Source organism: Pterocles gutturalis, unplaced genomic scaffold (assembly GCF_000699245.1).
Source record: "Pterocles gutturalis isolate BGI_N339 unplaced genomic scaffold, ASM69924v1 scaffold10838, whole genome shotgun sequence".
In the NCBI taxonomy this organism is placed as follows: Eukaryota; Metazoa; Chordata; class Aves; order Pterocliformes; family Pteroclidae; genus Pterocles; species Pterocles gutturalis.
In genome coordinates this window covers 16649-31701 of record NW_010120515.1, presented here as the reverse complement: position 1 = coordinate 31701, position 15053 = coordinate 16649, and the positions used below count along the sequence as shown (strand labels likewise).

Below are 15053 nucleotides of genomic sequence, written 5' to 3'. Positions count from 1 at the left end.
GGTGACAGGAGCAGTGACACTTCCCTCTGGGGATGACACTGCATTGCAGACCCCGTAGAAAAGTTTCCACAGCTTCTGTGTCCCTGATTCAACAAACACTCCAAGCACCTAATTTTTCATTGAAATTTTTGCAGATATAAATATTACTTTGCAAATACTAGGGATAGGATATTGGGAGACTTAACTGGAGTGAGGCATTGAGCTGAATCTGAGTTTTTTGTTTCTAAGTCATACACAGCTCTAAAATCATTCATGGAATCATAGAAATATAGAATGGTTTGCATTGGAAGGGACCTTTAAAGGGCATCTAGTCCAAAACCCCTGCAACGAGCAGGGACATCTTCAACTAGAGCAGGTTGCTCAGAGCCCTGTCCAACCTGACCTTGAATGTTTCCAGCAATGGGGAATTTACCACCTCTGGGCAACCTGTTCCGGTCTTTCACCACCCTCACTGTAAAAAATATCTTCCTTCTATCTAATCTAGATCTACCCTCTTTTAGTTTAAAAAAACATTACCCCTTGTCCTATTGGTACAGATCCTACTAAAAAGTCTGTCCCCACTGTGGTCCTTTTCTAAAAGCAAACACAGAGAATGTGAAGCAAGCATGTGAGCCTTTTTGAGACCAGAGGGTTTATAAAGCAAGAGTTTCTCATGGTAGACAAATAAAGGAGGACAATGCGTGTGCTTATCATTGTCTCCTTGCTGACAGATGTACTTGAAATGGAAAAATAATAATAATAAAAAGTTGGAGGCCCTTCCAGGAGAGCCTGACTGCCCGCACTGCGAGTGCCATGAAAAGAGCTTTTCACGGAAGGAGCCGCGGTTCTCAGATGGAGCATGTTTTATCCAGTATCAATGTCTAGTTTAAAGCAGGGGTGTCCCCTACCTCAGCTTTCAGTGGCAAAGGAGGAAAGTCTGAATGGGAGGTATGTAAAGTGATGCTGCCTCTGCACCACTTACAGCCCCAGAGAGGCTCGGGTCTCTAACACAGTGCAGCTATTTAGAGCTCTTTCACCTGCCTCCAGCCCAGAGGTTGCTAATAGTTGCATTACTCTTCCCCTATGCCTTTCCCACTGCCCCATCACATTTGTGTGAGAGAAAAGAGTACTTGTGGCCCTTTTAGATTTTATTAGCAAAGCTTTAGTGCAGCCTGGAGTCATACAAAGTGCTGAAACTGTATAGATATGGAGCAGTCCGAATACTACCTAATTGTTCGAAATTACACACTTGCCCTGGTATTACTGGATAATTATGGAAAGTTTGTAATTATTTCCTGCCTTTTGACTCTATGGGTCACTAGCTGTCACTGATTGCTGGTTTCCTGCAAAGCAACTCAGTGGAGAGAAACATGTTTCTAAAGCACAAAAATGCAGCTATGAAATCACAGTGTGAAGCAGTCAGTCCATGTGATCCTTCAAGCAGGTTTTTTTTCTCATCTCCTGGTCACCTACAGTTGAAGTGGGCACTTGATGGTGTCCCTTTAACTGATGTTCCCTTTGCAGTTAGATTTGATGTACTGCAACTTGACAGTTGCAATATCCATTGCAAAAAAGCATCTCTTTCACTTTGAAAAGCTCATTGGTAAGTATGCCACTGAAAATTTGTCATACCAATAATCCAAAGATGCATATATTAATGTATATATGTAGGTATATAGGTATACATATTAAGAAGCCCTTTGTGCCTCTTGAATAGACAGATTGTGAATACAATTTGTTCTTAGAGACTCCACATTTCTGGGTGCATGGACCTTGAGAACGATGCGATCCTTTTGGCTGTTCCTGTGATGCATTTCTCTTATGATACTTTTATCTCCGTGCTACAGACTGTAGCTGCATTGTCCTGGTAAAAGATGTATATATCGTCCTATGTTGTGGAAATATTTTTATCCATTTTTAATTACCCTTTAACTTGCAGGTACGGCATGAATTGTCTGATCCAGTTTGAAGATTTTGCCAATGCTAATGCTTTTCGTCTCCTCAATAAATACCGCAACAGATACTGCACATTCAATGATGATATTCAGGGTAAGTACTGTTAGGAAAATGCAAATTTAACCTTCACCTTGTCATGAGGAAAGGTAATTAAGTTCACAAGACTGTTTATTATACAATACTCAGATGTGTGATAAATTTTAGAGTTTACACATAAGCATTTAAAAATATAAACAAAAGCACAGCAGTCTAAGTTGAAAAGTGAGTCTCCATTGTTTTTAGAAATTTAGCTGTTCACTGGAGAAATGTTGTTCAAGGGAGAAAATGGATCATGTGCTTTAGATTATTGAGGTAATTTAGAGTTCCATTAATTTTCTATAATTTAGCTAAAACAATGATGACGTTTTAACAGTTACGCAAGGCTTTCAGTTTCCATGAGCCAGGTAGTCATTAGCAGTTCCTGGCATTGTCCCTCTGTTGTTATCCTCCTCATTACATGCACAAACAAAAAGGTAAACCAGCTCCTTTCCTCCCCATGGATGCTAACTCCACAATAATCTGAGAACAGATACGTTCTCCCATAGAGTGGTTAACATAACTCTTCCAGCACCAAAGAGAAATGACAGCAGCAAAGCTGAGGTTTTAACCAGCATGTCTCCAGGCCCCGTGAGGCTCAGCAGTCAGCAGAATTGCTAAAATGCACAGTGGGGTGCAAATTGCATATTGATGGCATCCTGGTCTGGTGCTGACTTTGCTTTAAACCATTGGAAGGGCTGTTTGCCCATCCAACAGGGACAGAATCTTCCCAAGTGATTACAAATAACCAGTTCTTCTCCTGTGAGTCCCTTCATCTTTTCTTCTTTTGTCTAGTCCTGCTTGCAACATGCAGAAATTTCCAAGGTTTGTTGATTTAATTATTTGCAGTTGGCTGGACTTATCCTCACTTGTACTTGAAACAGACTGAAAGAAATGCCAGTGTTATTTTTCACACAATGATGGTTCTTTTGTGAGCAGACTTTCCAGCACTATTTCTGCATCAGCTGCCAATCTAGCAATATTTGGCAGTGTGTGTAACAGCTTGTTCATGTCTGTCATGGCACAAGAAGGGGTAAGACCCTGGCTTGTGGGAATATGGTTGGTAATGGGATGCGTGGTCCTGCTCAAAGACATTTTCATGAAGGAGGTTTAGAAGCAGAGGAGCTTGAGGCATTTCAGAGAAGGTGAGATAGGTACTCCTGTACAAGAAGACCCATTAGGCGCCCTTGCCACCCACAAAAGCTTTCAATGGAGAGAGCAGCACTGAAAAGGAGAACACAGGAGATGCATTTTTGAATTGAAGTCTTGAATGGAGGAACCAAGAACTCATACTTTTCTGGAGATTGACAGATGAAGCCCATAATAAAAATCCAATAATTTATTTTGGATTAGTTCCTCTCTCTGCAAGTGGAAGGGGACTCAGCAGTCAAAAGGAAAAGAGGCCAGGCAAAGTGGCACATCTGTGGGCCTGGATGTAGGTTTTCTTGGGGGAACTAGAGTGAATGGGAAAGGTTTCTTGGTGAATTGGAATAGTTTCTTTGATTGACAGAGAGAAGAAAAAGAGGATATTAAAGCAAAACTGAAGATTCTGAATGGGAGGCAGGAGACTGTGGGGTTTTTTATAGTTTCTTTTTGGCCATAGGTCATAGCTGAATGTCTCAGACGGTTCCTGGAAATCACTCCCCTAGAGGGGCAAACCACATCCAGGAGGATGCTGTAAAACAGCATTGCCATAAAATGGACATTATCTGCTTCTCTCCAGATGTGTGTCACCGTTCATGGGAGATGTCAAGTCCCCTGAAAATTCTCTGGAATCTCACCTGTTAAAACAGCAGGATTTTCTCTCTTACTAGTAAACTCTCTTATCTTCTCAAGTAAAGCATCTATCTGGCACTGGTTCCACAGTAGTAGATAAGGAAAGAAATCTCGCTGATCTTTTGCACAGACAAATAATGAGTCAAGGGAAGCAAGCTGCTGTTTCAAGCTTTTTTATGTAGTTGTCAGAAAGAAAAGGGGATTCAAAGCCGGGTCAGACAAATAATGAGTCAAGGGAAGCAAGCCACTGTTTCAGGCTTTTTTATGTAGTTGCCAGAAAGAAAAGGGGATTCGAAGCCGGGCTGTAGTCAGGAATGAGTTTTGAGGACCTTTGGGAAGCTGAAGTAACTTGGATCTGCTCAGTTAACTCTATCTTGGAGTTGAAGCTGAGATGAGTAGTCTGATCTACCTACCCTAATATACCCCACTGTATCCCTGGATAATACGAGAAAGGTAGGAAGTGCCATTTTTTTAAACCCTCCTTTTCTTTGGTTTTGCCTCAGACTTTCTCTTTTCTAACACGCTGGTGTTTCATGACTCCCCTGCATAAAAAAGGGGGAGATTTCAATGCAAATTGTGTTTTAAATGATTAATGAGAATTATACAAAGCCTTGTTGAAGCTGATTCATTTTTCCTCCAGTCAGGCAGGAACAGACCTCCTGAAGCCTGAATTATCCCAGCTTCTGACCTGGCATTGTTCTAAGTATATTGATTTAAAAACACATCTTAGGCACAAGCAGTGCAAGTTAGATCAGGCCTGAGCTATACTAATTTAAACTCATTGCCCATTGGTTAGAGGGACTCTGAATGCAATCTGCACACACACACACACACACAGAGACAAGGTGTGGGAAGAAAGTATAAACTGCTCCACTTCATCTCCTTTAGGCCACCCTCTTGCTGCCCCAGGCCCTACACAAACAGAAAGAAGTTTAAAATATTAACACACACTTTATTTTTTTTTTTTTTGGTTACACAAATTGCAGTATTGCCAAATCCATCCTAACCCCACAGAATTAAAGTGACTCAAACCTCTTCCAGTCCAAGCCAGCCTGCTGATGCTGAGTGGGACACCTGCCAGGTACCTCAAACCCGGACACAGCGATTGCTCTCGTTCTCAAAGCCATCAGCCTGGAGCTGGCCGGAGCTGGCTTGCAGTGCCCACGTGTGGGAGCTCCCTGTTACGGGAGTGCTTCTCGTTTCTCTATGGGGGTGATGACATCAGGCCTTTCCCAGCTCTGTCTGGGTTCATGCAAGGGGCAACAGCATCAATTTCAGCTCTACGGGAGAAAACTGATTGTCACTTCTTCCTTTTTCCCAGTAAGGTACCACAGGAGGCGGTGAAGCACATATGGACTTGGAGGGACACGAGACTGGTTTAGATCCTGCTCTTTCTCTTCCTACTGTAACTCTGTAACTTTGCTCCACTTCATTGTGCATAAACAGAAAGTAGATAACTGAAAAGTCTTACAAAAGTGTCAAGTCTTGTGAATCCCTGAGACAGGCATCTCTGGCTTCATGCTTCATACGACAAAGTATGTAAAATCATTGAAGAGATTAGTTTGGAAGGGACCTCTGGACATCACCCAGTCCAACTCCTCACTCAATTAAAAGGTGATTTCAAACTTAGATCCAATTTTGACATTAGATCAGGGTCCTCAGACCCTTGTCCAGCCAACTAATTTTCAGTATCTACAAGGATGGATATTCACAACCTCTTGTGCTACCTGTTCCAAAGTTTTTTTCATCTTCTTTGTGCCTTTTTCCCCCTAATATCTAATTTTCCTAGATCCAACTTATGTTCATTGCCCTCATCCTTTTGCTGTGCACTTCTGAGAAGAATCTGGCTCCTTTACAAACACTAAGTAAGTAGTTGTAGGCAGAAATTAGATGCCCTCTTAGTCTTCTCCAACCTAATCACAGCCAGGCTCCTCAGTCCTCCTTGTACACCCTGGTCATGTTGATGGCCCTCCTCTGGACTTACTCCAGTTTATCAATATATTCCTTGTGCTGAGAGCCCCAAATGGGAGTCTAGATATGACCTCAAAAGTGCCGAAATAGAAAAAAATCATCACTTTCCTTGACCTGCTGTCTAGACTTCGTTGACACAGTCTGGCAGGCTGTTGGCCTTCTGTGCCACAAGGGCATATTGCTGGCTCATCTTCAACTTGTTGTCCACCAGTACCCTCAAGTCCTCTTCTGCAAAGCTGCTTTTCAGCCATCAGCCCCTACCGTGTGCTGTTGCATGAGGTTATTTCTTCTTCCCAGGCGCAGCACTTTGTATTTGCCTTTGATGACCTTCCTGAGGTTTCCCTGAGCCCATTTCCCCAGCCTGCTGAGACCCCTGTGAGTGACAGTTCTCAATCACTGTCCTCAATATCCATGAACTTGCTCAGGGTGCACTTTGTCTTATCATCCAGGTTGTTAATACAACATAAATAGTAGTGGCCTCTTTGTACCACTGACCACAAGCCTTTTTGTCCAGCAGCCCAGCCACTTTTTCACCCACCTGGTAGTCCACTTGTTCAATCTGTATTTCTCCAGTTTAGCGATGCTTTGGGAGATATTTCAAAGGCCTTATGCAGGTCAAAGAAAGCAACACCCACTGCCGTCTTCTTGTCCACATAGCCCGTTGTCTCATCACAGAAGGCAGCCAGGTTGGTCAGCCATGATTTGCCTTGGGAAATCCATGCTGTTCTCAGTCACTTTCGTGTTCCTAGACATGCCTTCCAGGAAGATTTGCTTTGTAATCCCCAGGTACTGAGGTTAGGCTGACTGACCTAAAATTCCCTGGATCCTTCATCTGGCTCTTCTTGAAGATGGGTGTGACATTTGTCTCTTTCAGTAATTGGGAATCTCCCCAGTTAGCAAAACCTTTCAAAGAATGACTTTGTCATGACATTGGCTACATGTCTCAGCATCCTCAGATGCATCTCATTGGGTCTCATGGACTTTGTCTGTTGAATAATCCCTGCTAACTAGGCAAGAGTCCATAGAAACCCTTTGCAAACCTAATGTTCTCAGCATGGGATTAGGGCTCTGGGTGCACGTCTCAGTGTCTTTGTGGTAAAGAGCCTAATTCCAACACAGCCTTCAAAGATGTGCACTGACTAACCAAAGAATCAGCAGGAGTTTGTGCCTGGGCTAAGCACAAATAGGATCAGACCCATCAACCTGTGACTGGAATTTGTTGACTTGGCTTGCTGAGCTGAAATCTTTATGCTCCAGCAGAGATCTTTCAGTGCCATTATTCAGTTATCTGATCAGATATAAAAAAACCATTGCTCACTATGAGAGTGGTTGAACATTGGGACAAGTTGTGCAGAGGCCTTGGGACTCTTATCCTTCGAGAAGACCCTAAGCAGCCTAATCTCATTCAGAAGCTGGCCCTGCTTTAAGCAGATACTGGGCTAGGTGACATCCAGGCATCTCTTCCAACCTTATTTTTTCAATGAAAAATTCATTCTCCTGGTTAATCAGTGTGTTACCCTCCATGTTCAGGTATCAAACATGAATTCTTCGGGCTTAGATTGCAGCCTGCAAGCTGCACAGGGGTCATCACTTCCACAGAAACTCTCTGGGTCTTTTCCCAGTCATTAGAGCAATGATTCCCCTTTGTTGTTGGATGTGTGACTGCTGATGAGTCTGAAAATATCTCTTGACCCACCAGCCACCTTTTCTCATTATTCTAGCAGATAACCTTTCCATAACCTTTCCAGGACACTTCAGGAAGTGGTGTCTCAGCCTGGAGGAACACTGCTCCCAGACCTCAGCTGAGGTTGGGAACAGGCTGACTCCAGCACTGCAAATCTGAGCAGCTTCAAACATTTCAGCAAGTTAGAAATTAATCATGTGCAAACGTGGCCTGTTTTGCAGGCACATTTCCATGTGCTGTGAGAAGCAGACGAAGCTAGTATTTGGCTCGGCATTAACTAATTTGAGCAGATTAAAATGGTACAGTATCTTACTTTGTTGTTTCAGCTGGCGTGGAAAATGCATCAGTAATTACCACAGGAAGCTAAGGAAGGGGGGAAGCACAATAGGAAGGGAGCACTGGACGATACCCTGCTGCAGAACAAAGCAGTCCGTGTCCTGCCAGGCAGCTCCTGAGCAGCACGCTTTCCCTGTGGGCATTCACCCAGCCTGAAGATAGATGTGGAGATGTTCTCAGTCCTCAGGGGTTCACCATTACCAGGCCCTTTTGGACCTGCTGTGCCCTGCAGAAGATGCTCCTGCACTTTCTCTTGATGCTACTACATTAACTATTTAAGGGCCAGCTCCTAGACTTGTCTGAATCACACATCACTGCTGAACAAGCTGGGTCAGAACAGTACAGACTCCTGAGTGTAAAGGGGCCTCAGTGTTTTAGGCTTAGGGGTGCAGGGCCCTAAAGATCTGCCCTGTATCTTCTGTCATTTTGGGGATTGTAACATTTGGTCCCCTTTCCTTTCCTGCTTTTCTTGTTCACTATTTCTCTTGTTCACTGGATGCCATTGCACACTCCTCCTTTGCAGTAAAGAACAGCATGTGTCACCCCGGTGTTGAGCTGTCTGAGCTTTAAGTCCAGGCTAAAGAGGCAAAATGAACAGAATAACAGGGCTGAGCTCTGGTTTAGCTCATTGGGATAAAACAGCATCCACAGGGTCTCCACTGCTGCGATGGAGACAGGGATGCTTTCTTGTGCAGTGCTGGCAGCTGCCTGGTAGCCTCTGTGTTTCCATGGTCAGACAGCTCTTCACCATACCACCACCTCTCCTGGGTCACTAGTGCCCCTAAATCTGTTAGTAGAGAAAAAGTTCCTTCCCTGAGCATCGGTGCTGTGCATTTTACTGCTGTTCTCATTGCCTTGCACCACACCATTTCTAGGTTTATTTTCTTAATGTCTTACAGAGGCCCTTTGGGGGAAGGATAACAATATCCCACAGCCATGGAGGTGAAGACCTCAAGCTGCAAACACTTCAGCAGCTTTTTGCTTCAGCTTTGTTGTGTTTGACTTTTGATTATGTATTTGGAGTGGATCTGGACAGGCTCCACTCTGCTTTCCAGTAACAGGCGGAACCGCTGCAGGGAGTTAATGTAAACCAGGATTTGGAAAAGCCCTATGCTTCCTTTGCGTCCATAAATTCAGATATATTTTCTTGGCTGCCCTTTGCTGGAGCTGTTAAACTGGCGTTTGCTGTTCCCCAGGCCCCCATCGTGGCATGGTTTTGATGGGGCAAAGCGTAAGCAGGTGGGGCAAGGGTAAAAAGTAAATGATCAGGCTGAATTTGTCCATCTCTCCCACCAGCGTGCTGTGGAAAAGGGGGAATCACCCACACGGGTGTTGTATGAAGAAACGGGCAGTGGTGTGGCAGCGTGCTCCCATCGCTGCTGCTGTCGGAAGGCTTTGCCGTGGTGGTGATACTCTGCTCCGCTCAGCCTGCGCCCAGGACAGGTGACAAGGCAGTGCCAGCCCTCAGCATGGAGGGGCTCCTGCCCCCCAGGCATCCGCAGTGGCCGTGCTTTTGCCCATGTCCCCTGCTTAGCCACTGGATGCTGTCACACGCGGTGCAGCCTTGACATGGGCGCTGGGCAGCTCTTTCGCTGTGCGCCAGCGCTGCCCAAATCTCCATGTGTGAAGCCATCCGCCCCTCTATGCGCTCTTCCTGCTCTGAACGAAGGATGAGGTCCCTGGGCATGGGCTGCAGCCTTCTCCACCTGTGCAGTGTCCTGAAGCTGTGGAGAAGATCCTTTTCCCCTGGTTATGCTCCAGTGTAGCACCACTGACATCTGTTGGGGCTCGTTCTGACTTACATGAGTGCAAGTGAAAATCAGTCTCAAGGAGGGTTTCCTTAATATTTTACAATATTCTGAATGTGCCTGAGTTATCAGAGATTAAGTCCTACAGGGATGGCCTTTTTCCTGAGTGTACCTTAGTTTTAAATGCCTCTTTTCTTTGCTGATCCTGTTATGCTGGATTCCCCAGCAAGGCTCCTGAGGTCTGTGTGCTATTTTCTCATATTAAGTTGAGCGTTCACTTTGAGTCTTGGTCAGACAGGATGATCTGCGAGCACTTAATTTCTTCTGTCTGTGTCCCCCTGTATCTCACCTCAGACAGAGACCAGCCAAGCTGGCTCTTGCTATTTACTTAAGGAGATAGTCATCTGCAATAGCAGCGTTCAATCTCTTTGGAAAACATATAGAACAATGTGTTGAAGGGTAGTTGTTTTTTTCTTGCTCTAGCTCATGGTGAGGGTTGCCCCCCCTCATTCTGTGATCTTTTTGGAATTGAAGCACAGTGATTAGCCAGTTCCTTATATGAACCAGCTGTGAACTTGCCTCCATGGAGATGCACTATTGTTCCATGCTCAGAAATCATAATTATCAAAGAAAAATATTGAGCCGAGACCAAAGTACAGTAACTTTGCTAGTTGAGTAATAGGCGTGAGGTGCAGTTTGGGAGACATGGAGGGATTAGAAACACATTGGAGAGAGAGGAGGAGGATTAGGAAAGGCAGAGCTGAACAGAGCCCTGCTGTTAGTCAGAGGTGCAGAGCAGTGCGGAGGGATGAGTAATGGCACACCCAGTCCCACAGGTCTCCGCTCTGCAAAGCGCACACTGCTCTGCAGACTGAATCCATGCACCCTTTCTTTCCGTATGCCCCACTTCTCAAATTCCTGCTAGTAACATCTTTAAAAAGACCTCGAGTCTCTCTGCTGAATGTCCCACGAGCGTATTCTGTTTAAATGGGTTTGCAGATACCAGCATTTGTCCCATCAGACTTCTTGACATTCATGGGGTATGCAGCAATTTCGCCTGGGTCAGGACCAAGAGAAACAAGATATTTCTCCAGTTACATTTCTTTATTTTAAATACTTTCCAGACATCTATTGCTGCTAATGCTGTGACCTGATGCTTACACTGTCACGTTGTAATTGTTTCACTTTTGGATTTTTTCCTCTGATCAGTTCCTCACTCCCACCCACACAGGGGTTTGAGGATTTCTGTGCAAAGTTAGCCTGAGAGATAGCGTGTGAGCATGTGTGAGTGTGTACGCAGGTGTTCACATTCTGCTGCATGTCACAAGCTTGGCATCGCTGACAGCTGTGGTACCCTGGTCTGTCCCCACTTTTCTTTGCAGTTCAGAGCCAGAGTTGGATCCCTTCCTCCAAACTTTAGATGTCTGCAAAAGAAGTGCCTACATGTATTCCAGTTATCTTGTCTCTCTTAAAAAACTGTGGTGGTAGTGACCCTTTTAGGGTGCATTTCATTTGACCCAGTTCAGGTGTCCGGCTTTAGCACGAGCAGGATCATCATACATGTTTGTTCAGAGAAGTTCCATCCTTAGCATCTGGCATGGCAGCAAGCCAAGCAGTCCTGATTATAGACTTACCAAAATACACACAATGAGCGTGGGCTAACTATATATATATATGTCATATATGACAGCCATAAAAAGCAAAATCTAAAAACTACACAATTATCTGGTGTTCTCTTAAATTCCTTGGATGTTGCTTATCTTCCTCTGTAATTTTTCTACTCCAATAGCATAGCATTTTGCCAGGTAAATACATTACTCTAAATACAGCTTTAAAAGGCAGAGATTTAGTGCAGGAGAAGCAAGAGGAAATCCTTCATATACATCCTTCAGTTGTCTGAGTTGACATGTTAATACTGAAGCAGCAGAGCACTCCATGGCTGGTTCCCTCCACATCAACTCCCTTTTAACCTGACTGAACTCAGATGGTCTGGATCTGGAAATAAACTGATCCAAACCATTTTCTGAGACAATGAGGGGAATTCATCCTTGGTGCTGAAGCAAGTGTCTCAAGTGATTCTTTGCAAGAAGCAGCGTATGCAGCCACCAACAGTTAGTCTCATCCACTTTGTGTTTAAGACACGGATGCTCACAATGCCTTCATGAGTAAGAAATGATGCCGCTGCCATTCTCTATTGGTGTGCCTGCACGTGGACACGCTGTTTTCTGTGGGAATGAGGCTACTGCCATCTCTGCTAAACCAGCACCAATCTTAAGTGGTGCTAATTATTCATTTTTGGAGAACTTAACTCACTTGAATTATAAAAGCAAAATGTTGGTGAGCTAGTGGTACTGATAAACACTTCTTGTCTGTGCAATAAAGACTTTCTTTGTCAGAGTAGCTTATGTAGGTTCCCCAAGCAAAATAAGCTGTGTCAATCAAAGTTACTTCTCTGCCAGAGTAACTGCTCCCACTAGGTTTCCTGCTTGCATGGAAATAATAGTGAGAGGAAATCATTCCCCGATGCTATGCTATACCAGTAGATTTCTAGTTTAGCTGTGATAATAGTGAGAGGAAATCATTCCCCGATGCCATGCTATACCAGCAGATTTCTAGTTTAGCTGTGGCTTTTGCACTAAAGAAAAGGAGCAGGTAAAGCTGATTTTGTTTTTCTCGGTCCTTGTCAGATGAGGCAGCACCCTCTGCTGGTTTCACTGCTCATGGTCACGCTTTGCTCATGACCTGCTCTCGTTTCCCAGACGGGCTGCTCACTGATGCCTGGCAGCACCCCAGGGCCCAAGGACCCTGCAAGGGGTCTCACTGAGGCATTGGCTGATTGAAACACTGATGCGCTGGATGATTAAATGGGCAGGAAAATAGGAAATACTGGCAATTTGGTGAAATCAGGTTTATTAGCCTAAAAAGGTTTGTTGTCTGCACCACCCATGACCACCCACGCAAGACTTGTTACTCGTGGACTCCCTGATTTCTCATAAAGCTTCTGAAGATGAGAACAGAGAGACCAGCGTTAGAGCTGGGGACAGCATCAGAACTGGAGCACATCCAAACTGGTATTCTTTAAAACGCTGAGGAATAAAACTTAACATACTCAATGATCCTTATGGGTCCCTTCCAGCTGGAGATATTCTGTGATAAAACTGCCTCCTTCATTCCTAGCTCACCTTTAACACTTGTATCCAGCTTGCCCAGGTGACCTGAGATACCACCAGTGCCTCAATCCCCATTAGTCTGTGCCTTATTTGATTTCTTCCCACCACATTCCTACACCTGGGCTGGGACATTAGGAGAATACTATATGTGACTGATGTGGGCTGAAGGCAGGTTTATTCGGTCTAGGCATCTGCCTCCCTTGATGGATGGAAAGCTGTATGTATCATGGTGGCTGTAACAGCAGGACTCTGCTCTCCATAGACTGTGTTCTTTCTCACTAATCTGGGACCAACTCACGTTCTCAATGACTCCTTAATGCTCGGCAGTGAGGCACGATGGCCCTGAGTCAGGGTATCAGGGAAGTAAAAAAAAAAGAAAGTGGTACTGGGCTGTGAAGGTAAATGAGGCGAAGAGGATGGTAATTCCATGATCACAGAGGATTTTGTGACAAGGGTGCCCAAGTTCAGACCACCGCTCTGCTACAGATATCTCCTGTGACCTTAGCCAACTCACATGCATCTTAAACCCTTGGGAGTTAGGTATTAACTTCTGTCATTCTGGGACTTAGTGTCCCTTTGAGTCTATATAGAGGGAAACTGGTGTTCACCTGCCTTACAGGGGTCATCTGAGGATTAATATTTCAGAGTAAGGAAGGCAGTCGGATCCTTTAGTGACAGGATCTAAGAGAATGGTTCCTACCACAAGGTTTCTAACAGCATATGAGTAGGGCAGACAATCCATTTGCCAGGCTGACGATCTCACGGTGTTTCTTTCTTTTCAGGCACTGCGTCTGTTGCAGTTGCTGGCATCTTTGCAGCCTTAAGGATCACAAAGAACAAGCTCTCTGACCATAAGTTTGTTTTCCAAGGAGCTGGAGAGGTAGGAATGTTCTTAAGTTTGTTCCTAAATATGATCTAAATTCAAATTTAGAGAGAGAAAAGTCAGCTGTGGAACTTCCTGCAAGGCTTGGCTTCATGAAAACAAAGCACAGAAGCAGGTTCCTTGTCACTGAGCAGGAGTGGGTCCCACAGGTGGATCTTGCTGCTGTGTAGAAGTTGCCACAAGTGACCTCTTGGCCCATGAGTTCTGGGCAGACTTCCTGGATGTGACAAGGCTGCCCATGTGTCAGCGGGGAAGTACGTTGAGGGAAGTCTCTAATGAGGCAGGGTGCTGCAGGAACATTAAGGCTGGTCTGAGTCCTCAGGGATGGTATTCAGGGTAAACCAGAGTCTCTTTAGCAATAGAGCCAAAAGAGCTCAGACTCAAGGAACTCTAAAAACATAACCTCACTTCTTGGAGTCAGTCATATTGCCCCCGTGGCAAAAGTCAGGTAGCCTGTATGGCACCTTGCTCAAAGAGAGAGGGGGAAGAACAAGTCTCCAAAGCCTGGACTGTGGACTGAAGGTGTTGGTCCAAGTCCTGACTCAGCTCTTGCCCACCTGTGGGACTTCAAGCAAAGTCTGTTACTCACTGTTTGTCGATCCCTGTGTGAAGCAAAGATTGTTTCTTCTCTTTCTCCACCCCTCCTTGCAGACGTGTCTCTGCTGGTCACCATCTCTGTGGCACAGAGACCATCCTGCCTTGTTAGTCCTCATCTGGGCAGGAGGGCCAGGCACAGCTTCAGGACCACTAACACATGCAGCATGTCCAGGGCTGCTTCCTCAGCTGGAATCGGAGAAGAGGATTTTCCTCTTGGTGGTACTTCAGATGCAGCAATCCCACTCAGCTTTGAGTTCCTCTGTCCTGGCATCATCACTGACATTTGTTCAGTGTCTGCCCCTTTTCCTTCCCTGCAGCAGCTGGTTTAAATGATGGAGACAGCCTCTGCCTGTCAGGGTACCACCTCCACTGCTCCAGCCTCACAGGCAGCCTGCTCTGCTGGACAACTGTGGTCTGCTCCAGCCTCACAGGCAGCCTGCTCTGGTGGACAATTGTGGGTTTTTTATTTATGGTAGCACCTATAATGCTAAAATCAGCCCCATGCCATGGCACTGTACCACCATGGACCTGCTTTGTGCAGTGCTGAGGATGACCCAACATATCTCTCATTTAAAATCTTGCCCCCCAAAAGATGATGATACCCCAATGAAGTGTTTATGTACTGTGTTCCAGGCTGCCATGGGCATAGCTCATCTCATCCTCATGGCCATGGAAAAAGAAGGAATTTCACGAGAGGATGCCATCAAAAAAATTTGGATGGTGGACTCCAAGGGACTGATTGTGAAGGTAAATCTGTTTCTAGAGCTGAACTCCAGTCCCCCGCCACCTTCTGCAAGCTAGAGAGAGGCCAGAGAAGGCAGATACCTTGGACCCCTGCTCAGCCCTGGAGTACGAGCTGCAGTTTTATTGGTGTCAGC

At 45.2% G+C, this 15053-nt stretch overlaps 1 protein-coding gene across 1 annotated transcript in view; it reads left to right on the top strand.

The window, feature by feature from the left end:
* The window catches only part of ME3 (malic enzyme 3, NADP(+)-dependent, mitochondrial), a gene marked incomplete at its 5' end in the record, with an annotated part of 41186 nt that overhangs the window by 21895 nt on the left and 4238 nt on the right, over positions 1-15053 (top strand). Inside the window, 3 exons of the mRNA XM_010076934.1 lie at positions 1919-2028; positions 13478-13575; positions 14809-14922. Coding sequence (XP_010075236.1) covers positions 1919-2028; positions 13478-13575; positions 14809-14922 — 322 coding nt within the window. The remainder of the gene's footprint in view (positions 1-1918; positions 2029-13477; positions 13576-14808; positions 14923-15053) is intronic.